Source organism: Pipra filicauda, unplaced genomic scaffold, assembly GCF_003945595.2.
Source record: "Pipra filicauda isolate LSUMZ 115617 unplaced genomic scaffold, ASM394559v2 scaffold441_size551697_pilon, whole genome shotgun sequence".
Taxonomy (NCBI): Eukaryota; Metazoa; Chordata; class Aves; order Passeriformes; family Pipridae; genus Pipra; species Pipra filicauda.
Window position 1 is genome coordinate 427,572 of NW_024104578.1, and position 23,692 is coordinate 451,263.

The window sequence follows — 23,692 nt, forward strand, 5'->3', positions numbered from 1 at the left end:
CTTTTTACGGTTCTCAGGAAGAGTCGGCCGAGGGGTACGTGCAGGAGCCAGATGCGAAGGGCTGGGATGCTTCTCACGCACCTGGGACGGCGGAGTTTCACTAAAAGCAGCGAGTGCAGCTACACCACGGACCTCTGGCTCGCCGTGCGAGGACGGAGCGGACATACCCAGCCCCGAAGTTTGTTTTTGGCTGCAGGGTGCACGCCCACATGCAAATCGCCGCGTCCCCACCCCCTCCAACAGGAGCCGCAGAGCAGGGAAAAAAATCAAAAAAAAAAAAAAAAAAAAGGCGTGGGGGGTGGGGAGGGGGACAGGAGAGGGGGAAAAGAAGGACAAAGAAGAAGGGGAAGAGCAGACAGAAAAGGCGAAAAGGAAAGAAGACCTCAGAGGGTGGGGAAAAGCAAGGCTCCTGGGCGGCCCCGAGCAGGGAAGGGGCGGGCGGCGCGCCGAGGAGGGGAGAGCGGCCGCCCTATAAGAGGCACTGCGGGGCGGGGGCGCCCGGCAGCGGCAGCGGGGCCGGATCGGGGTCGGGAGTGGGGCCGGAGGGGTGCGCGGAGGAGGAGGAGGAGGAGGCGGCGGCGGCGGCGGCGGCTCCCTCGGGACCGACGGCGGCTGCCGGCCGGGGAGGTAGGAGGTGGTGGAGCCTTGCGGGACGGGGGGGACGCGTCGCGGGCGACTGACGGGGAGGCTTCCCTCTTGTCCCCGCTCCGCCCGGAGCAAGCGGCACAAAGCGAGAGGAAAAAAAAAAAAACCGAGTAGGATGGTTGGGGTGGGTTTTTTTATTGTTTTGGTTGGGGAGGGAGGGGGTATATTGTTTTGAGGTTTTTTTTTTTGTCTTCCGACGTGGTGGCATTCGCTGTGCCCAGCGTGTCGGGAGCGCGGCTCGGAGGATGGTTTTTCGGCGTAGCGGCGGATCGGAAAGGGGCTGATAGTGCATGTGTGCGAGTTGTGTGTGCTTTTTTTTTTCTTTCTTTTTTTTTTTTTTTTTTAATAGTTACATTATTTTAGCTTGTCCTGAGCCAGGCGACTCTGATTTGGCAGCACTCGCTCACCTTACTGCCGCCTCTCCCTGCCCCGGTGGGCTCTGAAAGATAACGGGAGGGTTTTCATCCCCTTCACCCCTACGTGAATCCTATAAAGTCGCGGGGGTGGGATAAGGGGACGGCCGTGGGATGAGGGGGCGTGTAAAAATAAAAAAAAATATCTATCTGGCCGCTTTTACGATGGGCAGGAGGCTCAGTTGCATGCAACAAATCATCCTGCTGCGTGCCAGACTGTTGTGAAGTCTGGACTGCTACACTGCAATCTATTATCAGGCTGTTGTTACAAAAGACTGGAGCTGCACGGCAGCCCAGATGCTTAAAACGTGCCTGGAAAGATACTCTGATTCTAAATTCAAAGTTCATATTAAACGTCATTTTTGCTTGTTTTTAACCAGGGGTGCCCCATCTCTCCCAGCTGTTGACCTTGGATATTTTAAAGGCTGTACAAATAACATATTTGAAGGATATGGATTAACACATTAAAATTTATTTTGGAGGTGCTTTTGGAAATGAGTTGGTGCTTGAACTGCAGAAAACAGCAATGTCTTGGGGATGTTCCACTGACAACAGATGGTCAAGCCTGCTGTCGAAAGGCTATTGTAATTGAGCAGTCTTGCTCAGTTTTGAAAGGGGGTCATGGTAGTAAACATACTGTGCAAATGCTTTTTGTTCTTCGCCCTTGTGGCACATCTTGCCTCCCTAACAAGTGGGAATGACAGTGTATGCTCGGACTTTCCCGTAACACAAATCAGTGTGTGATGCCCCAGCTGGCCATTAAGCTAAATGGGTAGTACCTGGGACTCTGCGGTGTCTTACTGATGTAATAGGTAAAAATAGTGTTGGTGGGTCTTCACAGTTCATTGTGCAAATTTAAAGTTCAGTTTATGTAAGAGTTGTGTGATAGAGTCTGTATCTGGTATGGTCTGGACAAGTAAGGAGTTTGATGCCTTCACTCATGACATGGAGCACCTTGTTTCCCATGTAATCATAATTTGGTAGGGCTGATTATGGTAAAAATTAAAGTCAGCTCTTAACAAAAAAAGTGTGGGTCACATGAAACACAAGTGTTGCATGATAGAATTTAAGTTGAAATTGTGAAGTTGAGAATACTTAGCATTAAATAATAAAGTTTGATTTTTTTTTGTGTGTGTTTTTTTTTTGTTTGTTTGTTTTTTTTAATGCTCACTTTAGGTGTTCTGAGGTGTTACCAGCTGGCCTCTGGACTGCAAGAGATGACAACTTGCTGTAATTTGGGGTTAGAATGGGATAATTCAACAGCTAGCCCAAACTATTCACAATAACTGTCCCCTGACAAGTTGCTGCAGAAGGACACATAGCTGTGTGATAGGTGAAATAAACACCTTGGGTGCAGCTATATATAAGGTTCTGGCATTTCCAGGAGTCATGGTACTCTTTTGGATGTTTGTTCAAAATTTCTTCTGAATAGAGCTGCTTAGCAGTGCAAGCAGGTACATCGAATGTTTCTTAGTGGTCTCTTCATTGAGGCACATTTATAAATCAGTTTGCCACAGGCAACGGCTGGCAAACCTTTTTTGTACTGCTAAATATTTTTCAGACCCAAGTCTCATTCAGTGGTGTGATCAGAGGCTTGATCTGGCACCACATTCAGCATGTACCATCATGGTGTGTATAAAGAGTAGCTCCTGGTCAAATGCTGAACTACAGAAGATGGAACACCACGAGCTTAAAAAAGGGTCAGTGAACTTATTTTGGCCTTTGTTCCTGGAGTGGCCTTTTTTCTAGCATTCCTTAGGCTAAACTTCTCCCTGGCTGTGTGCAGGTAGACCAGGCTTCTGTGATTTAGGAATAAGCCTTAGTGGCTTTGGGAAAGTGACGGCAGGTCTTCTGTGCAGGATCTGGGTTGGAGCATTCTCACCTGTTAATCAAGTGTAATACATTTCAGAAAGCAAGTCCTCCCTTGCCTTCACCTCTGCAAGCCTGGTATCTCACCACTGAGTTCACCTGGCAGAATTAGACCCACAAAGACAGAGCAGGAGGAGGATTGGTACTAACTCATCCATCTGTGGCTAAATATGATCAGCTCTGCTAGTGTTTATTATGTGCATTGCACCATGCAGGCACAATATTTCTTAGGGTGTGGTTTCTTCAGAACTTTAATCCAGAGTAATTGAAGGTTACCAGTGAACTAGTACTGGACCTGCTTTATTTTCCCTGGTCTGCTTGCTCTTTTTTTCTCTCCCCGTCTATTTCATCCTTTGTGCTGGCACTGGAGTTCACCAGCCCAGGGTGAGTAATTGAGAACAAACTCTTCTTTTTGTTTGGTGATTTTTTTTTTTTTATTTTTTTTTTTTTTAACCCCAGCATCCTGTGCTCAACATCTTCTCATGGCTTTGTGAGCACTGGCTGCACAAAGATGATGACAGAAGGGGAGCAGAAAGGGAACCAGACTACCACTTTGTTTAAGAAACCTTGAAGCAAGCACCCATGATGTTTATATAGATCTTCTAGGCTGGGCAACACACCAAATCTTGGAATGAGTCCAGAGACCATGGCTGACTAAACACCAGCATGTTTTGATTAGGCTGGTTATTCCTGATGATTCCTGTGAGAGGGGCTAGAGTAAGAACCTAATGTTTAGTAAAATACATTTCATACATAAAATATATTTTTCTTGATCATCTGAGGCTGCTAGGGACTCTGCCCACTTTCTCCATGTCTGATGTGTTAGAAACTCACTCTCTCTGTGATTATCTCATATTTATGCCAGCTGAGGATTTTAATTATGAATAGTTGAAAGTGTTTTGTGTAATTGATGAGCATCCACGTCTGCAGTTACTTGTATTATGAGTATAGATAAAAAATACTGTGGTCAGACTCTGCTTGTAGTGTTCAAAAGATGATCACCACGAAAAAAAAAAGCTTCACATTCTGAAGCTGCATGTTCTGCTTCTGTTGATTGTCCAAAAATCATACAGATCCACTCAGAAGAACTACCATGACTAAAACTACTGAATGGACTACCTGGCATACACTGTTTTCTTTTTTTAAAATTGGTGGCAGCAAAGCTAGTCCTGTCTTTTTTAGCATTTGTAGTTGGGAGGAAAAGCATGTGAGCTCGCCTCAGACTGAGAGCAAGACAGAGTAGGATGGAAAACTGTTGATGCAGTCTTCCTGACACAGCAGGCTAACATGGTAGGAAAAATGGGAGCATTCAGGTCTTTATTCATTGGGTTATTAGCAAAAAAGCTTAATCATAGATAATAAAGATGCCTGTTGGTTTGAATGGCATAAATATTCACATACAAGCTGACCTTTTTCCTCTTCTGTTATTTTCTGGAGGAGTGTTGCCTAGCAGAGCTCTGTCTTATTCAGTGAGATTGGTTTGTCTTATGCTGACTTTGTTAGAGAACAATTGGAGTTAGACAGAAAAAGGAGAGCAAAAGAGCCTTTACAGGACTGTTCTGGTTTGGGCTAGATAGCAAGGTTATTCTCTGTGAAAGAACAAAGTCCAAGCCTTTGACCGCACAGTTCAGAGATAATTCTGGGGATCTGGTTTCCTTTGTAGCAAATTTAGCCAGGGCTGTGTGGAGGATAGAGGTGGCCAAGACCTGTTACCACTCTGCTTGCTTGACTCTCTGAAACACTTTGCAGTTTTCCTAGCCCAGTTCCAAGTGGAATGGTTGTTCCTGGGAGCAAGCAAGCAAACCGTGCAACAGATATTTATTAGCGCAGTAGTTTGTTCTTAGCTTAGTAAAATTCAAAATTAAGATATGTGGAAGGTCTCAGAGCAGCACTTTTGGTGGTGTAGGTGACAAGAGCAGGGCTGGGGACCAGGAGAACCTGGATCTCAGCACCTGTACCCATCTTTTAATGACTTGATGCATTTCTTCTTATCTGCTTTCAGCATTATTATAATAATGACATGACCAAAGTTTATACTCTCTATGGCAGAAGTGAAAGCATGTTTGTGTTTTTTTTTTTTTTTTTCTCACCAGCAGCAGGTAACACTTCTTGAAGACTATGGGCCGTGTTGCTAATGTCAGCAACCTGGGTTTAAGTCCAAGGTTTTCAGAGGTATGACTGCTTTTACAGGTGGATTTTTTGTGCCTTAAAAAGAAACAAGCAAGTTAGCATAAGTGTTCTTTTTGGCTGAGAACTGTATTTATGAGGAATATATTGATATTTTGGGGATCTATTGGTGGGGGTTTTTTCTCTTCCCCTTATCTTAATTATGCTCCCAAAACAAGAATTTGGCTATGACTGACAGTAAAAGCAGAGTATGGACCAAATTTGGATGGATTAAAAAAACTCCAGACTCTCCTCGTCCAAACAATAAAGCAGCACTGACTTTTTCTGAGTGCAGATGCATGGACATTTCATTCTGGTTCAGTACAGGAGCCAAAATTCAAAACCTACTCCTCCCCTGAATGCAGCGTTCCTATTTAATAAACTAAATTGATCCCTCAATTGTATTTTTGTTCTACGAAAGGTGCTTTTAATCTAATTTATTTGTTTTAAAGTATTTTAGATATTTAATTATTCTTTACCTTATTAAATCAGAGTAGCAATTCTTACTGCGTTGTTTCCCAGCTCTCTCAAACTTGTATTTAAATATTCATTGTAAAGTAAGCAAAAAAGGAGTTTTTCCTACTGTCTTTGGAGAGATCTGGACTTGCTTCCTTCTTTTAGCAAACTGATACCATCACCTGTACACCCTCTGTTTTCAGGCTTTGTCAGATGTTATTTTTCCCAGTACTTTTTTCATTCTCCTGATTGCCAGGTCTCCCTGTTCTTGTGACATAGTCTTAATAGTCCACATCACTATATGTATCCTCCCAGTTGTGTTTATATATAAACCCAGACACAATTGCAAAACTGGGTTGTCTGACGGAGCGTGCTTTGGTTCCGGTGGAACTTTCCCAGCACAGTTAAGGATATTTAAACTCAACATAAAAAAATATGTTTTGAATCCTATATCCATTTAAAAACTTGCAAAGCTTCTTTTTGCTCACCTAGCTCTCCTGCAAGGTTATTGCTTTTCCCTTTAGCATTTCATGCTACTTCTGCACTTGCCTGAAGTGTTTTCTGTTCCAAGCCATTTGGCTGAAATTTAGTCGAACACCTCTGTGCTTGGTCCGTTGAACCTTTTGGAGAAAACTGATGGAACTCTGTCCTGAATCTTTCTGCGTCTTGAAACGTACCTTAGGACACGAACAAATTCTGTCATCCTTCTTTCCTGGATATGTGTGTGCATGATGTTAAATTAGGCGTGCACTAGCCTGCTTTGTGTGCCTGCTAAGTGCCATGCTGGCCCTAGGGACTGGAGCTCCAGCAGCGGGGTATGGGCTGTACGGCTGGAGCTGGAGAATAGAAAGTGTGTGGAACAGCTGTTTGCTCTGTGGATCAGGCAAAACGGGAAGATTGGCACACACTTCCTGGCAGCGTGCCCAGCTAACTGCGCTGTGCCACACCTGACCCAGCAGGTATTCAGGCTGCCTTATCATGTGCCCGCTATTTTCATATTCTTCTATGAATAACTTTAGAGATAAGTGGTTATTAAAGTCTGCATGGGTTGCCGAGATTGATCAGAAATTCGTTCCTTGTCATAGCTGACACTCACTGCTTTTGAAAGTACTCGGACATCTCTTTATCACTTCAATGAATTACCAGCTTCTGTATCAGCACTGTTGGACGGTAGCCATGTGGGAGCCGAGGTCCTGTTGTGGCCCTATCTGTTGTAGGCTTTGTAGACTCAAACTCTGCTCAAGCTGACAGTGGCTGCTAAATACTGACTTTGCCAGTTTATTGCTTTCTTTTGTCAGTGTCATTTCCTTGCATTGTGCTAGAGGCTTTTTCTTGGCTGCTGTTTTTCTGCATCGTGCAGGGTTATTTTTGTTTCACTTGCTGTTACTTAAAGCTGGGGCACAGATATCAGTGCAGCTGTGTAGATATCCAGCTTAACAGACAGCTTATTCTTTATGCTTATGAATCTCAAGGGCACCACTGGGATGTTTATGACATGATAGGCCATGTTGTTTTCTGCTCTGTTACTGAATACATGCACTGGTTTTTGGCATGATGTTCCCAAATAGCAAAGATGGAAAGGAAAATAACGGTACAACTTCTTTTGATGTTACGGGACAGGCATACATCTCAAACTGCAGCTTAATCTTGTACTGGACACAGTTTGTGTCCTTCTCTTCTCCTGAGATGAAGGAACAAGTTACAAACACAGGATGCAGGAGAAGACACTCCTTTCCAAAACAATCCTAAAGAATGTGATGGGAAAGCTGCAAGGCTTGATATCTTTGCTCAGTAGAAGATAGAAGTGATGCTCCAGCGACTCTGCAGTAGGATGGTGGAACACCTGTCAGCTTTGCACTTTGTTAAACCAGATCTGTGGCTGATTAGTGTAAATGACTCAGTGATCAGGAAGGGGTGTGGAAGGGGTGGTGGTCAAAAGTGTTTCTGTCCTAACGCCATCTGAGCTTGTGGATTTCGTTTGGGAAAAGCTGCTTTCTTGGGGAAGCTGTGCCTTCCTTTTCCCCTTTGAGGTTGCTGCCAAGCAGAAAAGTACCTTTTGCAATGTGAAATTCTTTACCCTTTCTCCTAGTTGCAGATGTAATGTCCTTAAACAGGATGTGCCAACAGCTGGAAAAAGTGACTGAGGCTGTGTAACACAGCTTTTTGCAGAGTGTGTACTGACAATACTATACTTGCTCAGAGATCAAAGCTTAATGGCATGAATTGTGCTCAGATGTCGCAATTATTATTTTAGCAGGATGTTCTGTTATTTCTAAAGCCCACTAGAAAAGAGCCATTCTTTGAGAGCCCAGGAAAAAAAAAATCATCTGCTAATATGGACTATGGATTTTTGGACATTGGCCGTGATAAAGTAAATCACATTTTGTGTTTGTTTTTGCCAAGGAATGGACTAGATTTTTGCCTTTTTATTTTTTTTTTTTTCCTCCCGTGGGGAAAGTAGAGGACATTCAGTGTAATGTTTAAAGTTGAAATGCTTCACGTATTTCACAACCTTCCCATTTTTTTAGCTATTCGAAGCTATTTTTTTTTGGTAAAATAGATGACTGGATTTCATCTTGCGTCTTATACTTGACACTTAAGCAATTCCTCTTGCCTAAGTGCATGCCACGTTCCCTTGCATGTGCATTCCTTTAGGTCAGTCCAGCTGTGGTGCATGCAAACTAGACACCTTCCATTGCATTGGAGCTGTGCTTGTTTTCATCGATGAGCCTTTTAAGCGTGCTAGAAGTAATGAGAACCAGCTGTTTTGGTGATTCTGGGAAGCTGAGCTGTGACAGGTTCTTCAGAATGACTTGGCATGTTGTGTCAAAAGGAAATGTTATAAAACAGCAGCCAATTTTGAAAATATGTATCCGTGTAAATGTGTAAGGAGGCACTGAGGACTCTGGAAAATGTAGTCAGGCTTGTATTTATGGAGTACTTTAACTGGTGCTGACTCTGGAGGGAATTGTCCCATATGGCTTGTTTCTGATTGGTAAGGGTAGGCCCACCAGTGTCCCAGAAATACATCTTGGGAGTTCGGCTTTGACAGGAGAGGCAGGTTAAGTACTGTGAAGAGTTTAGGGCCAGGAATGTCAGTGCTCGTTGTGTTAAATCTAGGCGAGGTCTTTCAAAATTATCATCTGCTCATGCGTTCATAGTGGAGCATTCAAAAGGGCTCAACACACAAAATACTGACTTGTGAAAAATCAATTTTCTCAGTTCTCATGCCAAGGCTAAATACCTTTAGAAACCACTTGCCATTTTGCGTAAAGAGTTGGGAAGTCAGGTTCCTGCTCCTAACGTGACATTACGTTAAGCCCAAGTCTTGTTTGAGCGAGATCCAAGCTCACTTCAATGTGTAGTACCTCATGCAGCAAACGGAACCCAATATAGGGCTTGGTTTTTGTCACTAGTTGCTTTAGTAACAGCAGTTCAAGCAGGTTGTGAATAAGTATTTTACTGTCGGCCTGTTGCTAAAATTATTTCTTTTCCACTGATTGCCTCCAATTTTCTGTGAGGTTGGAGCCCCCTTAAATAATGAAGTAATTTACTTAGTGTTTTATAGCTGTGTGCGTGCTGCCTTAAGGATCCTGTGGATGAGTGGGAGGCTCTGTGTCTTGGACCAGAGGTGGCAGGTCGCTGGAGGTGTTCCATGAGGCTCTTCCATCAGCTTCCTGATATTTTTGCTTTATTCTTTAAATCGTGGTTTTACAAAATTTGACAGGCTCCTCAAGGAGGGAAAATGAGTTCAACTGGTTGTGAATTATCACAAAGATGGATCCTTAAAATTGTGCCTGTCATACAAATCACTGTTATTTAGAGGGCTGATGTGGCTGGCCATGTTGAAAGCAATATATTAGTTGCCTTCAGTATTGGTAAGCACTGGAGAACAAGGCCAGTTTACTACCTAACCTAAGAGCAGGTAGTCAGTGTGTGAACTGAAGTAAACTAGTAGGGGATCTTGCCAAGAATTGCCACTAAAATGCTGTTGTTTGTTATCCTAATTCTTGCCTGCTGACCCAGAAGCTCTCCAATCACATTCTTAGGAACAAGGAGTTGGTGTAAACTCTGTGACATGACCTAGGTGATTTTTGAAGAGGAAAGCACTTCTCTGTGAATGACTCTTTAAACGGGATAGGAAACTTTGTGTCCTGTATTCATTTGGCAAATAGGAGAGAAATGTCCTCTGTGGGGAGATTATGAAAGACCTGCTTTTAGTGTTTGTGTGGCTCCACTGATAATGATCCTGTGTCCCAGGCAGAAGGCTCTAGGTTCAAAGCTCACACCTCCACTGCTGATCCTGCATTGGTTGTGATTGCTACAGAGTCCAGCCGTGCTTAACCCAGGAGATGGACGTGTGAGATCTGCAGGTTTTATTCTAATCTCTGCTTTTGTGTGCTTGTGGCCCCAGGTGAGTTGCTTGAACTCTGTGCTGCTAATGCTTTATATGGCACCTATTTGTAACCTAGTTCAGGCTCTTCGGCTTAAAACATTAAAAGGTCAATACTGTCATTTATATAAAACTATCATTATTTAGGTGGCAGTTTCCCCTCTTTCCGAGAGCCCCAGTAGGTGCCGTTAAGTTTTTTGACTGCTCGAAAGTTTTAGAGATGGGAATGTCAGATTTGTTCCTTTGGGTTTTGCAAGCTTTGTATGAGTTTTGATCATGATGGACATTACTTCTGGTTCTTTATGCGTTCCTTTTTTTTTTCCTATGGATATTAGCTCCAACTAGATGATTAGCATCAGGATAAAAAATTATTTGCATTTGTCCACAGCTGCTCTTTATCTGACCTAATCTTAACAGAATCTGGATTAATACTGTTTTTTCCTCTTCCTTTAATCTCATTTGAAGTTGCATCTATGCAAAGTACTTTCTGGGAATTGAGGGAGTAGCAATGAAAACATCTTCCCAATACTTATGCCTTGAGAGCTTTTTATGGCCTTGCACAGTTTTAAGTTCTACAAAGTGGATGCAGTTGTGTAAGAGTAAGTCTCTTGGTTACAGCTGCTGTGCTGGAAGAAGGGAAATCCTGGTGTTTGGCAGAGAAGTGGCCAAGATACTAGACCTTGTTTTGGGAGACGGGGATTTGATTCTGGACTCTTGGCTTAATCTGTACCTCTGTTACACTAATCCCCATCCAGGCTGCTAGTTTCTTTGGTGATTTGTCTTATGAGAGTCAGAATGTCAGTTCATAAGGGAGACACTTCCATCCTGTCTTTGTGTGTACAGTCCTCGTGGGGACCTGATCTCAATTGATGGCATATGGATCACTGGGCTTTGCAGAATTCACATGGCTCATGGTCCTGTTTCCTTCACAAAACAGCCTGACACTACCTAAAAGAAATTGAATGATAAGACATCTATCAGCATTCACAAAGAGGACTGTATTTCTGCTGAAGTATGATGTTTGTGCCTTAGTTGCTTCTTTTCTTTGAAAGTGGGTCTCATTAGACAAGATCTGTTGGAGTTAAGCAGATGTACAACTTTTTGTCTGGGGCAGAAAGCCTGAAGTGCCAGATCCTGTCTGCTTGTGGCAGGGGAAAGCACTGGCTCTAGGAGCTCAAACCCGTGCTGTGTCCAGCAAATAATGCCTATTTTGCCCTCATAAAGGCAAAAATCATATGTAGGCATCAGATTGGCACTCTCCATGGCTGCTTGATCTGTGGAGAGTTGCCAGTGGTGGTAGTTTCTGTGATGTGGAAAATCTGAGAGGACAGAGGCTGCTAACTGATTTCACAGAGGCCACTGAACCTTCTTCAACTAATAAAAGCTTTTTAGCTCTGCTGACAAGGACTTAGTTAAAGTTGTCCATAGTCTCTTGCCAGAATCATGAAATGTTCCAGTCTCAAAGTTTGTTAAGTTCGTTTTGTTCCCTCTTGAAATAATGATTTTTTTAAAAAAAATTTTTTTTTTTTCTCCAGGGGAAAGAGTTTTTTGCCCCCCCCCCCCCCCAAGAAAGCAAACAGCTGCATTGTTTGCAGAAAGCTGCTTTTGAAGGCCATTTTATGTTTACTTAGCACAGACACCAGGCATGGGGGTGGAGAACGGATTCTCTGCCACTTGAGGTTTTTCCTCTCTAAATCTACAGCTGTAAAAATACATTTCTTTGTATTTAAGGTGGATTAAGTCCGGAGACTGTTGGTATAGCAGCTAATGGACTTTTCCACAGCCATTGTATTTCTAAGTGGTGGATAGCACTTCTCTAGAAATAAAGGGTTGGCCAAAGACTGTGTTTCTCTGTCATTGTTTTCAGAGGTTGCCCTGCAGCCTAACTTTCTTTTGAGAGCAATTTTCTGAATTGCACACAGGGTTGAAATAGGTCTGGAGGCTGTGCAGGTTTTTTGCAGCAGGGCAAAATGTCGTGTGTAGGGAGTCTTCTGCAAAGGCAGACCATGGGACAAGTGTGTGGAATCATCGCTTTAATTGTGCCAGTCCGTGTTGTACTGTGGTACTTTAGACCACAGAAAACTGATACTGTGGGGATGATTTTTTGAAGCTTTTCTTACCTTAGACAGAAACAGTATTTCTGCTTCAGATAGTTCTGGGTGAGCGTCAGGAGTGATAGTTACTGTTAGCTCAAAATTTTATGTAGGTGAGGCACAAAAGAATGAACTGGAAACAAGCTGTGTTTTGGCACTGCAGTGCTAACTGGCAAGTTGGATTTCCCAGCTGTGTTGAACTTATCAGGCTGGTCTGAAACAGAGATAAAGATGGACTTCAGCTCTAACTGAGCTGGAAGTGTTGAGTCTATCACTTTTTTCTGCATTTCTGTCTTACAGTTCTTGCCTGTTGTGAGCTGGATGAACATCTGAAAGGGTGCTAACCCATTTTGCTCTGATACTCTTAGTTTGCAGAGCGCTTTCTGATGGATTAGTAATTCATTGGACCTAGCTAACTTGTGTCAGCAGTGAACCAAATATGTCAGCCTTTGTGGATGAAAATCAGAGGCGGCTCTAGGCATTAACAAACCTGTGTTACCCAGTTTGTAACAGATACTGGGGCACACAGTGTCATTGCAGCTGTCATCCAGCATGGCTGGAAGAAGAATTGGATATGCTTCAGGTTCAGGTGTTGTGCTCTTGGTGGTTAGTCCAGTGTTAGGCTCCATGGCCTGGTTTAATGCAGGGACTTAGCTGGTATGCCTCCAACTGGGCAGTCCTTAAAAGTCAGTATTTTTACATCATATGAAACCTATATCCAGGCAAACTGGTCTTATTTGAAGGCCAGGACATTTGCTTTGTTCCCAGTAAAGTCTAGCCCAACTCCAGAGAGTGGAAGTTCAAGCAGAGGTGGCACAGCTGAGTCTTCCTGGCTGTGCAGGCTTCTGCTCATCAGCTGAGACAAGCTGATTGATCAAATACTTGCCCTCTCTCACTGCAGTCTGCTAGTGTGATGGGAATGCTACAACCTCTATAAAGCAGTATTTCCATGTTCTGGATCCCGTGGGCTGACTGCGACTGCGAGGGATAAATATTTGGATTTTCACTGATAGGCATTAAATCAACTGCCCTGACATTTGCTCAAACATCCCACAGACCGTTTCAACTTTTATCTCTACCTCTGTGCAGAGTATTAAGGTGCAGGAGTAGGGCCTAGTTCCACTGAGGAGAATGCCAAAGGCCTCTTTGACTCTCAGTGGGATCCTTCTTGTACTCTTCCTGTGGCACGTCATACGCAGGGATTTTGGTGTTTATCTTTAGTGGTTGGAAAGCATTGGAAGTCAGCTTATTGCAGAGAGTTAACAATATTGGGGGGCTGGGGTTGCAATATAGAGTGGGTACTCTGAAACACACTTCTGAAGATTAAAAAAACCCCTGTTACATAAATACCACTGATTGTAGAAGGCTGTACAGTGGCTTCCTGTCCTCTACTCCTGTATGCCAAACTTTTGCAGTGGCCACAGGATCAGATGCAGGAAGAAAGGATTATGTTTCGTGGCATGTTGGACAGCACAGCAAACCAGTACCAGCACCCTTGTGGAAAAATGCTTGAAAAGATTAATTCTCCCAGTGTTTTGTAAAGTGATTTTGCACCAAGTTAGTGTTTGCAGCGTGCCTGTGTACTATGTGAGTAGCAATCCAGGTTTCTCAGTAGTGTGAGTAAAAGTGTTGCCAAATCCCCCAAATCCTAAGCAGAAATGGGACAGTGGAGGAGGTACAAAGAAGAGGTGATAATATTCCCTGCTTAGTTCTGTTGCTAGGTTACATGTTAATTGCAGCTTGAAATGTGTAGTACTGACATGCAGGGGAGGTGCTGCAGCCCTTCCAAACCTGTAAGCAAAGGTGTGCTTTGGGTCCACGAGCATGTGTGCAGTCATCACCAGCCAGGGTTTGTCCTCTGAGATTTCCCCACAAAGAGCAGGGTCTTTTTCCCTGCTGTGGCCTGTCAGGTGCCTCACTCTAAGCATGTCTGAGAATTCTATCAGCCAGATGTGCATGCAGCTGGAACGTGTTACTGTCAGGGTGCTCCAGCCAGCAGCAAGCACTGTGCAGGGAAGGATGGCTCTCCTGCCAGATTAGTTTTGGGCATCCCTCTGTGAAGAAGCATCTGTAGAGGTCATGTCAGTGAGTTACAGCAGCACGTAGCAGAAGTTAATGAGCCCATGCTGACTGTACACTCAGCTGCCTGCGTGCTGACATGAGGTTCGATTGGTAGGGTTTTGTAGGCATCTGTTGTTGTTCTTTGGTTCTCTGTGCTGGCATTAGGAAGCACTGTTGTCTTGTTGTGATACTATAGTGTAATTATCTGTAGAACTCAGTGTAATGGGTTTAATTTATTTTGTTAGTCATGTTAAGGAAATATTTTTCTGACACAAGGCCTGTATTATTAAGGGAAGTTTTCATCCCACAAGTCATTGTAATAATGGAATTTACTTTTGGATGAGACTTAAAGATCACAAATTGTTCATCAAAGCTCAAAGCTCACATCCAGAATTGCCATTTAACATATAATCTTAACTCCAGTGTAGGGCTGGTCAGAGCATTTCCCGAGGAAGTGTTACGTTCCTAGTACATTTATGAACTTTGGGAACCTTCTCAAAGCAGTTTGCAGTCAGGGAGGCAACTCTGAATCACAGCACTAGGGTACTGGTATGTGGGACACCAAAATCAAAAGCATGTGTGTTCCCAGTTTAACAGGTGTTTGAAGGAATGATTCTCTTGCTGTGTTTTTGGATCAGTTGTCTTGTTAACACAGAGTCTGTCAACAGAGTATATTCAGGTACATAAATCAGAATTAATTTAATGTGGATTAACTGAATTCTCGTGTGAACACTTACTCAGAATTAAACTACTCTTGATTTGAAGTGGTCTTAAACTCAGAAGTAAATTAAACTATGCCAAAATGATTCTGGAAAGAAAGGTTTAATGACATTTAACTAATGTATTATAAGCTCACCTTTCTGTATGATTGAGTTTTCCTGGAAGGCTGTGTACCCAAGCCTATACCATGCTATTATTAATAGCTACCAAAGAGATTAATGTATTTTTTAACCCTTTATACTCTCATACTCTAACAAGATGCATGCTTAATGCACCTAATTCTCAGTAGTGCTGGAGGCCAGGTGCTCGCAAAACCTGAACACTGACTCAACAGCAATTTTCCATTCGTTTTATCCAGATATTAACAAGTCTGGGGTCATTCTTAGTCAATTATCTTCGAGGAAATGAACATTTCTGCCTTGCTTGTTAAATGCAAAACACTTTCTCCTACAAGTGGTGGTGTTGGCTGGACTTCAAAACAAAGGCTTTGCTAATTTGGCAGCGGGCTTCTCACCATTATAAAAGTAAATATGGAAAGAAGCATTTAGAAAAAGGGTTGAAATGTATGATTCTATCTCATTCAGAGGGGTCTTTAAATCAGCTTTCAAATAGTAGTATTTTTCTTATTCTGGGCTATTCTTGCTTTTGGAATTCTTGGGGCAGAAGAAAAGAAAATTGTCTTGCAGAGTGGTGCTTTTGGAGCTCTGAGGTAAGAGACAGCATGTCTAGATCTAAGCCTACTGAGACCCATGAGATTTGGCTGGAGTGCATGGGATAAGAAGGCAGTGGGGAGTGCCATGTGGGGGCTCCAAGGTCACAGAGTGCAGCCTCTTGTCTTTCCCTGTCTTGTTGCCTTTTCTCTTGTGACTCCCTTTCAGCGTTTTTCCTGTTTTTGTTTTCTATCCTTAGTTAATGCCTGGCCACAAACATCTGTGCTGTGTACTGCTGCTGCTGCACAAAGGAAGCTTCTAGGCTTTACTTAGGGAAGATGGCTTTCTGGACGCAGCTGGGATTGCTGCTATGGAAGAACTTCACCTACAGAAGAAGACAGACTGTAAGTATTAACCAAAGGGTGTTTTGAGACCTTAAGCTGTAGCCTTTTAGCTTACTTTTCAAGCAAAATGGGGAAACATCCTGTATTTTACTTACTGTCTTTCCTCTGGTGGTCCCTGGCTGAGCAAACTGGTCTGGTTTTGGAAAGACCCAGTTCAAACTGAAGAGAGTGATGGGTGTACAAAAACCAGAGGGCTTGAAGGAGCTCAAGACTTCTGTCCTGAATTCCAGTGTGGGAGAGTGTTGGAGTACTGAACCACTCGTGTCAGATCAGGCAGAGAGGGTGCATGACTGCTGTGCGCAGCAAGGAAGACGTGAAATAAAAACCTGTGCTGTGACCCACTCCACTCTGGGTGAGGCATTCCCAGGCTGTGGGGATGTGCCGATGAGTCTAAAAGCTTTGGAATATTGCAAGCTGCAACAACAGCAACAAAATTCTGCCATTTCTTAATGGCAGAAATGGTGGAGACAATAGCAGGCATCACCACTCACTTTTTAACCAGGGAGAGAATCCCAAACCAGTTATGTAACTTTACAACAGGAGATATAGATTAAGTCAGTGGCATGAAGCATGTTCTTGTATTGGCATGGGGATAAGCCTAGGCAACTGATATTTTTCTACTAAGGTGTGTTCTGAGTAGTTTTAAGTGCTAGCCTCACCATCTGTTAACTGTGTGGAAATGTACCTGTTCAGATAGGCAGTACCTAAGAAGAGCTTCTCCTTGCAATAACAAGGGCACTGGAGTGTGAATCCAGCACGGTGTTCTTAAAATTCTTTTGCCTTTAGGTTAATGAGACCTCATAGAATGCTGTAACTCTTGCAGATAGCTAAAAGCCAGAGAAGACCTGCTACTGGACATAGGCATTTAGGGAATAGTTGTGTTGGATAAGGGCATGTCCTGTGCAATAGGCTTGTTCAGAGGATCCAGAATGTTAGATCTGACCTTGAGGAGACATGAGTAGGGAACGTGAAAGGAACATGAGGCACTGAGGTGGTGAGTGGAAAAGTGGTCTCTCTGATAAGCTTTCTGAACCCTCCAAATGTCAGGGTGCTTGCCAGCTGGTTGGGTTGGGTTGTTTTAGAAACTCAGTGTCACAAGGGAGGGGAAGCTATCATATTCACCACGGGGGACAGTGACAGTCCTGAAAGTCTTCACTCAGGTGTCTGAGGCTTGTTTTTATTGGACTTGTGGGGTCATTTTAGTACTGGAATTAGTCCATTCTTAAATAAAACAAAGGTGCCTCATGGCATCTTTGACTTTTCCTGTATACCTCTGTGGTTAGAGAGCTGACAGCGAGGACAAAGTTTTTGTTTTGCGTGTTTTTTCCCTTGCTTTACAAGTCTTGATCTCCCAGGACAGAACTGCCCCCCCAGAGAAGAGGTCATGGACCGTATCATCTGCAAGGATGAGGTTATCTGCTCTCTGGATGCCTGGGCTGGCATCCTGACCTTGTGAACAGCCTCTTAGTTTATAAAAAAGTTACAAATGAGCTGGGGAAAGCAGTCTGGAAATTTGCTATAGCCCCTTAAGATTGGCTCTTCTCAGCTCTTGCCTATGTAACCTAGGCTCTTGGAGCTAAAAACATCCTTCCTCCCTTACTACTAGAGGTCTTACTCTTGACTCCTCCAAAGCTGCCTTTTGAATGTAGGGGAACTCTAGGATGTTGTGGGATTTTTCTGGAGCAATGCTTAAACCAGGAGGATATTTCAGAGGAGCTGAGTTTTACACTGAGGATGATGGCTTTTTTTGTGTCAGGATCTTCTGAAAATAATAGAATCACAGAATCATTAAGGTTGGGAAAGACCTCCAAGATCATCAAGTTCAGCCTTTGGCCAAATACCACCATGCCAACTAAACTATAGCACCAAGTGCCACGTCCACTCATTTCTTGAACTCCTCCAGGGACAGTGACTTCACCACCTCCCTGGGCAGCCCATTCCAGTGCATGACCACCCTTTCAGTGAAAAAATTATTCCTGATGTCCAACCTGACCCTTGACACAGCTTGAGACTATGTCCTCTTGTCCTCTTGCTAGTTTCTTGGGAGAGGAGAACAACCTCCATCTTGCTACAACCTTCTCTCACATAGTTGTAAAGAGCAGATAAGTTCTCCCCGAGCCTCCTTTTCTCCAAGCTAAATAGCCCCAGTGTTGCATCAGGTTTGAAGGTTTCTTGAAGAGGTCTGAGTTTAGCGTGGATGTCATGTCAAGGTAGGTGTAGGCCAGCTTACTGGGCAGCAGAGATGCATTTGTGTCCTTTGGTGATGCCACAAAAGTGCATCAGAATGGCTAACCATTCTGGATCTGCTCAGCTGTATCTTGGTACCTTCCAGCAGCTTCGGTACCAGTTTCCCATCAAGTATCCCAGAGGGCCTGAAACTCTATTCCACCCTGCTGCTATTAGTAATTTCACAATGAAGGTCTAGGATGTGGCTTGTTTTCTTGGGATTCCTTGTATTTGTGGGGGTTTTCTCATTAACAGTTCCCATTTGAGCTTTACCTGAAAATGTCAGGAGGGGAAGGCCACTTAACAGGAAATTGCAGAAAAGCAGCAGAACACCTCTTCTCACCGTGCTATTGTGATGTCTGCACAGTTGTTCATCTGTTTGTTTTCCTGTTAGGACACCATTGTCCTTGAGCTGGGTGTGCTGATGAAGGCTCTCTCCCATTTGTACTTAGTGAAGATGTAGCCCAGAAGTGGTTTGATCCTTGCTCTTCTTCCCACACGCTAGCCTTGGCTTCCCGCTGAACCCCCTTGCTGGCTGCTGTGAGTTTGGGCTGCATTGCGAAAGCTGGGTTCAAAGCTCAGCCTGACGTGTGCAGTTCAAGTGTTACTTTGTACTGGATAACTTCCAGCACCACCGGAGTGGGGGGAGGGAGTCTACAGGGGGTGGGAGAGAGAGAGAGAGGAAAGAAAAATCGTGTTCGGGGATCGCTGTTTTAAAAACATTTCTCTCCCTGCTTTTTTGCAAATGAGGGGACGCCCCAAACTTGCATGGAAAGGCTGGTCAGCTGCTGGTAGCTCCCTGCATTTGAAACTGGACCATAAAGGTGGCGAGGGGGGTTGGCAGTAAATGGGGTCATAGCTTAGTTAGTTCTTGCTCAACAGATTTCCTGTTGACACAGTGTAGAGCTCAATATTTGATGGCATCCTGCATCATCAGGCAACTGGTATAAATTTGATGTGCTTCAGGGATTAGCCTCGGTTAAAATAAGGAGCAGTTTGTTCTTGGCTGAGTGTTGCTGCTGAATTCACCTGCTATGTGCAAATGGGATGTTCCTCCTTCAACTCCCAATGGATCAGGGATAACAGAGGGGTTGGGTGGTTGAAGATTGATTTCAATATTAACCAGGATTCTCTAGTAGTTGCAGCACAAAAGTCGGTGAGGAGGCTTGGCTTTTCGCTATCTACTTAGTGTGAACATCAGTGAGATATGTCCCCTTTAGTATCTTCGTGTCCTCATCTGCAAAGGCCACAGTAGATGAAAAGTGCTGTCACAGCAAGATCAGGAAGGAACCTGCTGACTTTTGCAAGCAAAGGAAGGTAATTCGGTTTTTGTTCAACAGCACAAAAGGCTGGACAAGGAGTCTCTGAGATGCTGCTGACACTCTGAGCTTGGCTCTGTGCAAGCCTCTGGTGCAGCAGTTGCCAGCTCCTTGTCATTAAGTAGCACTTTGGTCTCTGCCATGATGCAGCAGCCTTCAGCTGTAGAGGTGCAACTTGGTCAGTCCAAGCTGCATCCCTCCTTTCTCTGTCCTCTCTGAGCCTGTCAGGTTAGGTAGGCATGTTGTGTGTGGGGAGGCACACAGCCCTGAGCATGCAGCCCACATGTGGTTACCTTTGTGACTGTAGTTACCCATAACCAGGCAGGCAGCAGGAGCTGTGTGTACAGGTGGCCAGTTCCCCCTTCAGCAGCAGGGCCATTTGGGCACTGCTGTCCCACCCCTGTGTGGTGTGGCTGAGGTTGGTACTTCTCTGAGCAAGCCAGGGCTTGAACCCAAGGGCATTAGTTTCTCACTGGTTCTGTAGCAGTTGCAGGGCTGAGAGAGGCTCTCTGGCTTCATTGGTCACCCCCAGAAGCCCCCAAAAGCCCAGCTGACACTACCCTTCCCCAAACAGTGTAGTGGCAGTTGCTTGGGGTACACGCTGCTCACCTACAGCCAGGGTGTCAGAGGGCTCTTACTTGTGCCAGGGCATGACCATTGATGCTGGTGGGCTTGTCTTGGTTTCACAGCCATCCTTCTGTCAAGAGGAGGAAAAGTCCTGCTATGCCATCCTGGAAGCAGCTGTAAGGGGATCCTGAAAACAGAAGGCGTAGACAACTTGTCAGTGCCCTAGCTCTGAGCATCTTTGATCTGTGGGGGCCAGAGCACTGTTTAATGTGGAACAAATCAGGCTGTCCATGTTAATGGCTGAGTGTGTGCTGCCACTACATTGCATATTGTAATAGGACAGACCAAAAATGCTGAGACATCTTCCTGGCACCTTTGTTAGTGTGGTCTCTTTCTTATCCAGTAGTCATACAGTGTGTGCATGAAAATAACAGATCACAGAATATTTTGAGTTCAGATGACCCAAAGGGATCATCAAGTCCAAGCCTTAAGCGAATGGCCCATACGGGGATAGAATCTGCAACATTGTGATACTAGTACCATGCTCTAACCAATTGAGCTAATCTCAAGGTCCAGTGGGTAACAATATCTCAAAATTATCTTGCAGAGACTGGCGCTGTTATCAGGAGTGCCTGGGAGACTCTGATGCTCAATTTTTGCCTTTCAGATAGAGTTGCTGTTTGGTTTGATGTTAGCCCTCAAGGGTATCTATGAAAAGCTATCCTACGTAGTTTCCTCTGCTGGATCAAGTGGCCTTTGTTTGAATGGTCTGTTTTTACAATGTGAGCTTATTTTGAGGTGGAGTAGTCACCTAGAAGCCTCACCTCAATGTTTGCATGGAGGGCCTTGTGCTGAGTGCCGAGTCCAATTTTAGCTGTTAATGATGGAACATGGGAAAACATGTTTGTGTGGGGGATTCTGTCTCCTACTGGAGTGCAGGTCTGGCTCTTAAGGAGAATGATGTAGACCTCTTATTAGAAAAGACTTGAGTTTTCCAGGAAAGAAAAGGAAAAGAATTTTCTTTACTTGACCAAGAAAACACTGTTTTTCTACTTCCAATGACTGAAAAGTGTAAGAAGTGGCAGCATAAAAAGCTTTTGGTTTTTCCTTGTCTCGTGGCTTTCTGAAAATCCATGTTTGGGCAGTCTTTCTGGAGTGGGAAAAGATGGGTGTGGCTGGGGAAGCTCAAGTCTGGGAAGCCTCAACTTGTATCTCAGATGCTCTAGGCCAAAGAGTTGCTTTGTCCACGTGGTTCTGTGGGATGTGACACATCTCAGTGAATTTTTCTGCACTTCAATTCTCTGTTTAAGAAATGCTATGCACTTAATATCAGACCTTTCTTTTTCTTGTCCAGTTCCTCTAAATTACTGAGTTATTTCTTTATTTACCTGACACTCCCTGCCTGTCTGTAGATAACCTGGACCAGTGGGTGCCTACCTTGGGCAACAATGGTACATACATTAGGATAAAACAATAACTAGATATGAGCTTCAGTTTAATAGTTTTTCTTTCCTGATACCAATATACTTCTGCAGCACTGAAAGATCTGGCATAGCTGTGCATCAGCACAGTTTCCATGCCTGATGTGTTAAGAGTAGAAGCTTGGTGGTTTATTATGAGAAGGGCATATAAGTACCTCCCACTACCTCAAAATTATGAGGCAAAAAATTTATCTTATTGCTGGGAAGATTCATTGGAAAGTTTTTTTCAGTCAGGGGACAAAAAGAACTATAAAAAGAAGCCAAAAATAGCCCTTTAAGCATATATCTAGTTTAGTCCAATAACGGCACATTTTAATGAGAAAAGCCTGTAATTCTTTGCAGATTATCCTCTGAAGCTGGAGGAACAAACTTCTTGATCCTGGAATGCATAGGCAAATCAAAATGAGACAGTATTTACAAAACTATTCTGGCTTACAAGTGGATTGTCCTGGAACCTCTGTTCTGACCTGTATTTTGAATATGATGTCTTAATACTTTGTCTTTATTGTTTCCAGTTCCAGCTGCTGATCGAAGTTGCCTGGCCCCTGTTTATCTTCTTCATCCTGATCTCTGTAAGACTTTCATATCCGCCCTACGAGCAGCATGAATGTAAGTACCAAGCACAGCAGCTGCACCCAGAATGGCTGTTGTTTCATGGCTAGAAGGTAATAATAATGCAGCTGGCAAGATGCAAAGAGAAGTGATTCTCTACTTCAGTTAGAAATCCATAGGGAGGTCTTAATAGCTCCTTTGCTTCCCCCTCGAGGACTGCAGTGTCTTCTGACATGTTAATGTTGCTCCAGGACTGTACTTTGCTGCTCTTTTTCTTGCTGTTTCTTATTTTTTCCATTTATAATGAATTACCTGAGAATTTGCTGTAGAACTGTGACAAATCTGTAAAACCCACACAGAACACAAATCTTATTTTTCACTGTTGATCTGTATGTGACTTAGCATGAAAGAATGCAGTGTTCTGATCTCTAAGAAAGCAATCTCATTTCCAGGCAGTAATGTGCATTAATGTATTATAAAAAGCACAAGTGCAATTCCATTCCATCTAACCATTAGGGTGTCAGCTCTGCATTTAGCAGATTCAACAGTCACACATTGCTGAGGAAAAATTGTTCTACTTTTTTCTTTATACCATAAATGGACACAATTCTGCTTTTCTTTCAAAGGATGCTTGTTCTTTATAAATGACAATCTGTAGGCTTCTTTGGTTGGCATTTGATTTAGGAAGCACGACTTGTTTATTAGGAACATGCTTTGTTCTACTGTGTTTGGTGACAGCTTCGCACTGCAATTAGCTGACTCTGGAAGAGCTCTTTGTTTATCTTTCCTTGGCCTGATTGCTGCAAGGTAAGGTTTAAGGGTCAGCAAAACATGTTTCTGAAGGGCACTCTGAAGCATTTTGTTCTTAAAACAGGGCATTTTGTGCTGTTTGCTAGATGTTCAAGCTAGTAAGGGTCCTTTTAAAGCTGAGGTGTTAGTGTGTGCAGTTTCCCATTACACTTCAGACTCTGCTGGTCCCATGTACTGCCTAACTCACTTTCTTCAGTGCTCAGCAGGGTAATTGAACCTTCCCTAAATTAAATCTCATACTTTACATAACATTTGAATTGCCTCTTCTGACTGAATGTTACAGTGACATTAGGAGAGGTACCTGTAATATAGACATGAAGCTGAAGAGAAGCAATAAGCAGTCTACTCAGCTGGTATAAAAAACTAGCAGCTTTGATAGTAGTTCATTTCAACTGTGGCAGTGCTGTATATAAACTCAAACCTAGCAAGAGCTGCAATTTCACAGAGCTATTTAGATTGATCTTGTTAGTCAGTAGCCTCCTTGTAAATCATTTGCTCTGGCACCCTGGTGTCACAAGCAGAGTTTTGAGTCTTCCACCTGCACCCCTTTTTCCTTCCCATTTATGTTGTGTGTTATTGCTTTGCCTGCTTTCTTAGTGTCCCCAGGAATTGTAGAGTATAGGACATCTGGTAACTTTTTAATTAACTTTTATGATTAACTCCTCTTCATTTTTCTAAAAGGTTCTGTGAATAGGTTTCTAAATTACGTTTTTGGCATCTGGATTGGTTTCACTGAACATTCACTCATATGCTGACAAATGTGGATGTGTTGTTGTAAAGTAAAACAATTTTTGCTGAACTGTGAGCAGAGATAGAAAGAAGCTTTGGGTTTGTGGCAAACTCTTTGGCAACTCTGTGGATGCCTTA

The 23,692-nt window shown here is 43.6% G+C and overlaps 1 protein-coding gene across 2 annotated transcripts in view; it reads left to right on the plus strand.

The window, feature by feature from the left end:
• The first annotated feature begins 598 nt into the window (after positions 1-598).
• Positions 599-23,692, plus strand: part of ABCA1 (ATP binding cassette subfamily A member 1) — a 90,248-nt gene continuing 67,154 nt past the window's right edge. For both annotated transcript variants that reach the window (XM_027714400.2, XM_027714402.2), the window contains exons 1-3: positions 599-627; positions 15,726-15,870; positions 21,979-22,072. In XM_027714400.2, the coding sequence (XP_027570201.1) occupies positions 15,805-15,870; positions 21,979-22,072 (160 nt within the window). In that variant the 5' untranslated portion in view covers positions 599-627; positions 15,726-15,804. The remainder of the gene's footprint in view (positions 628-15,725; positions 15,871-21,978; positions 22,073-23,692) is intronic.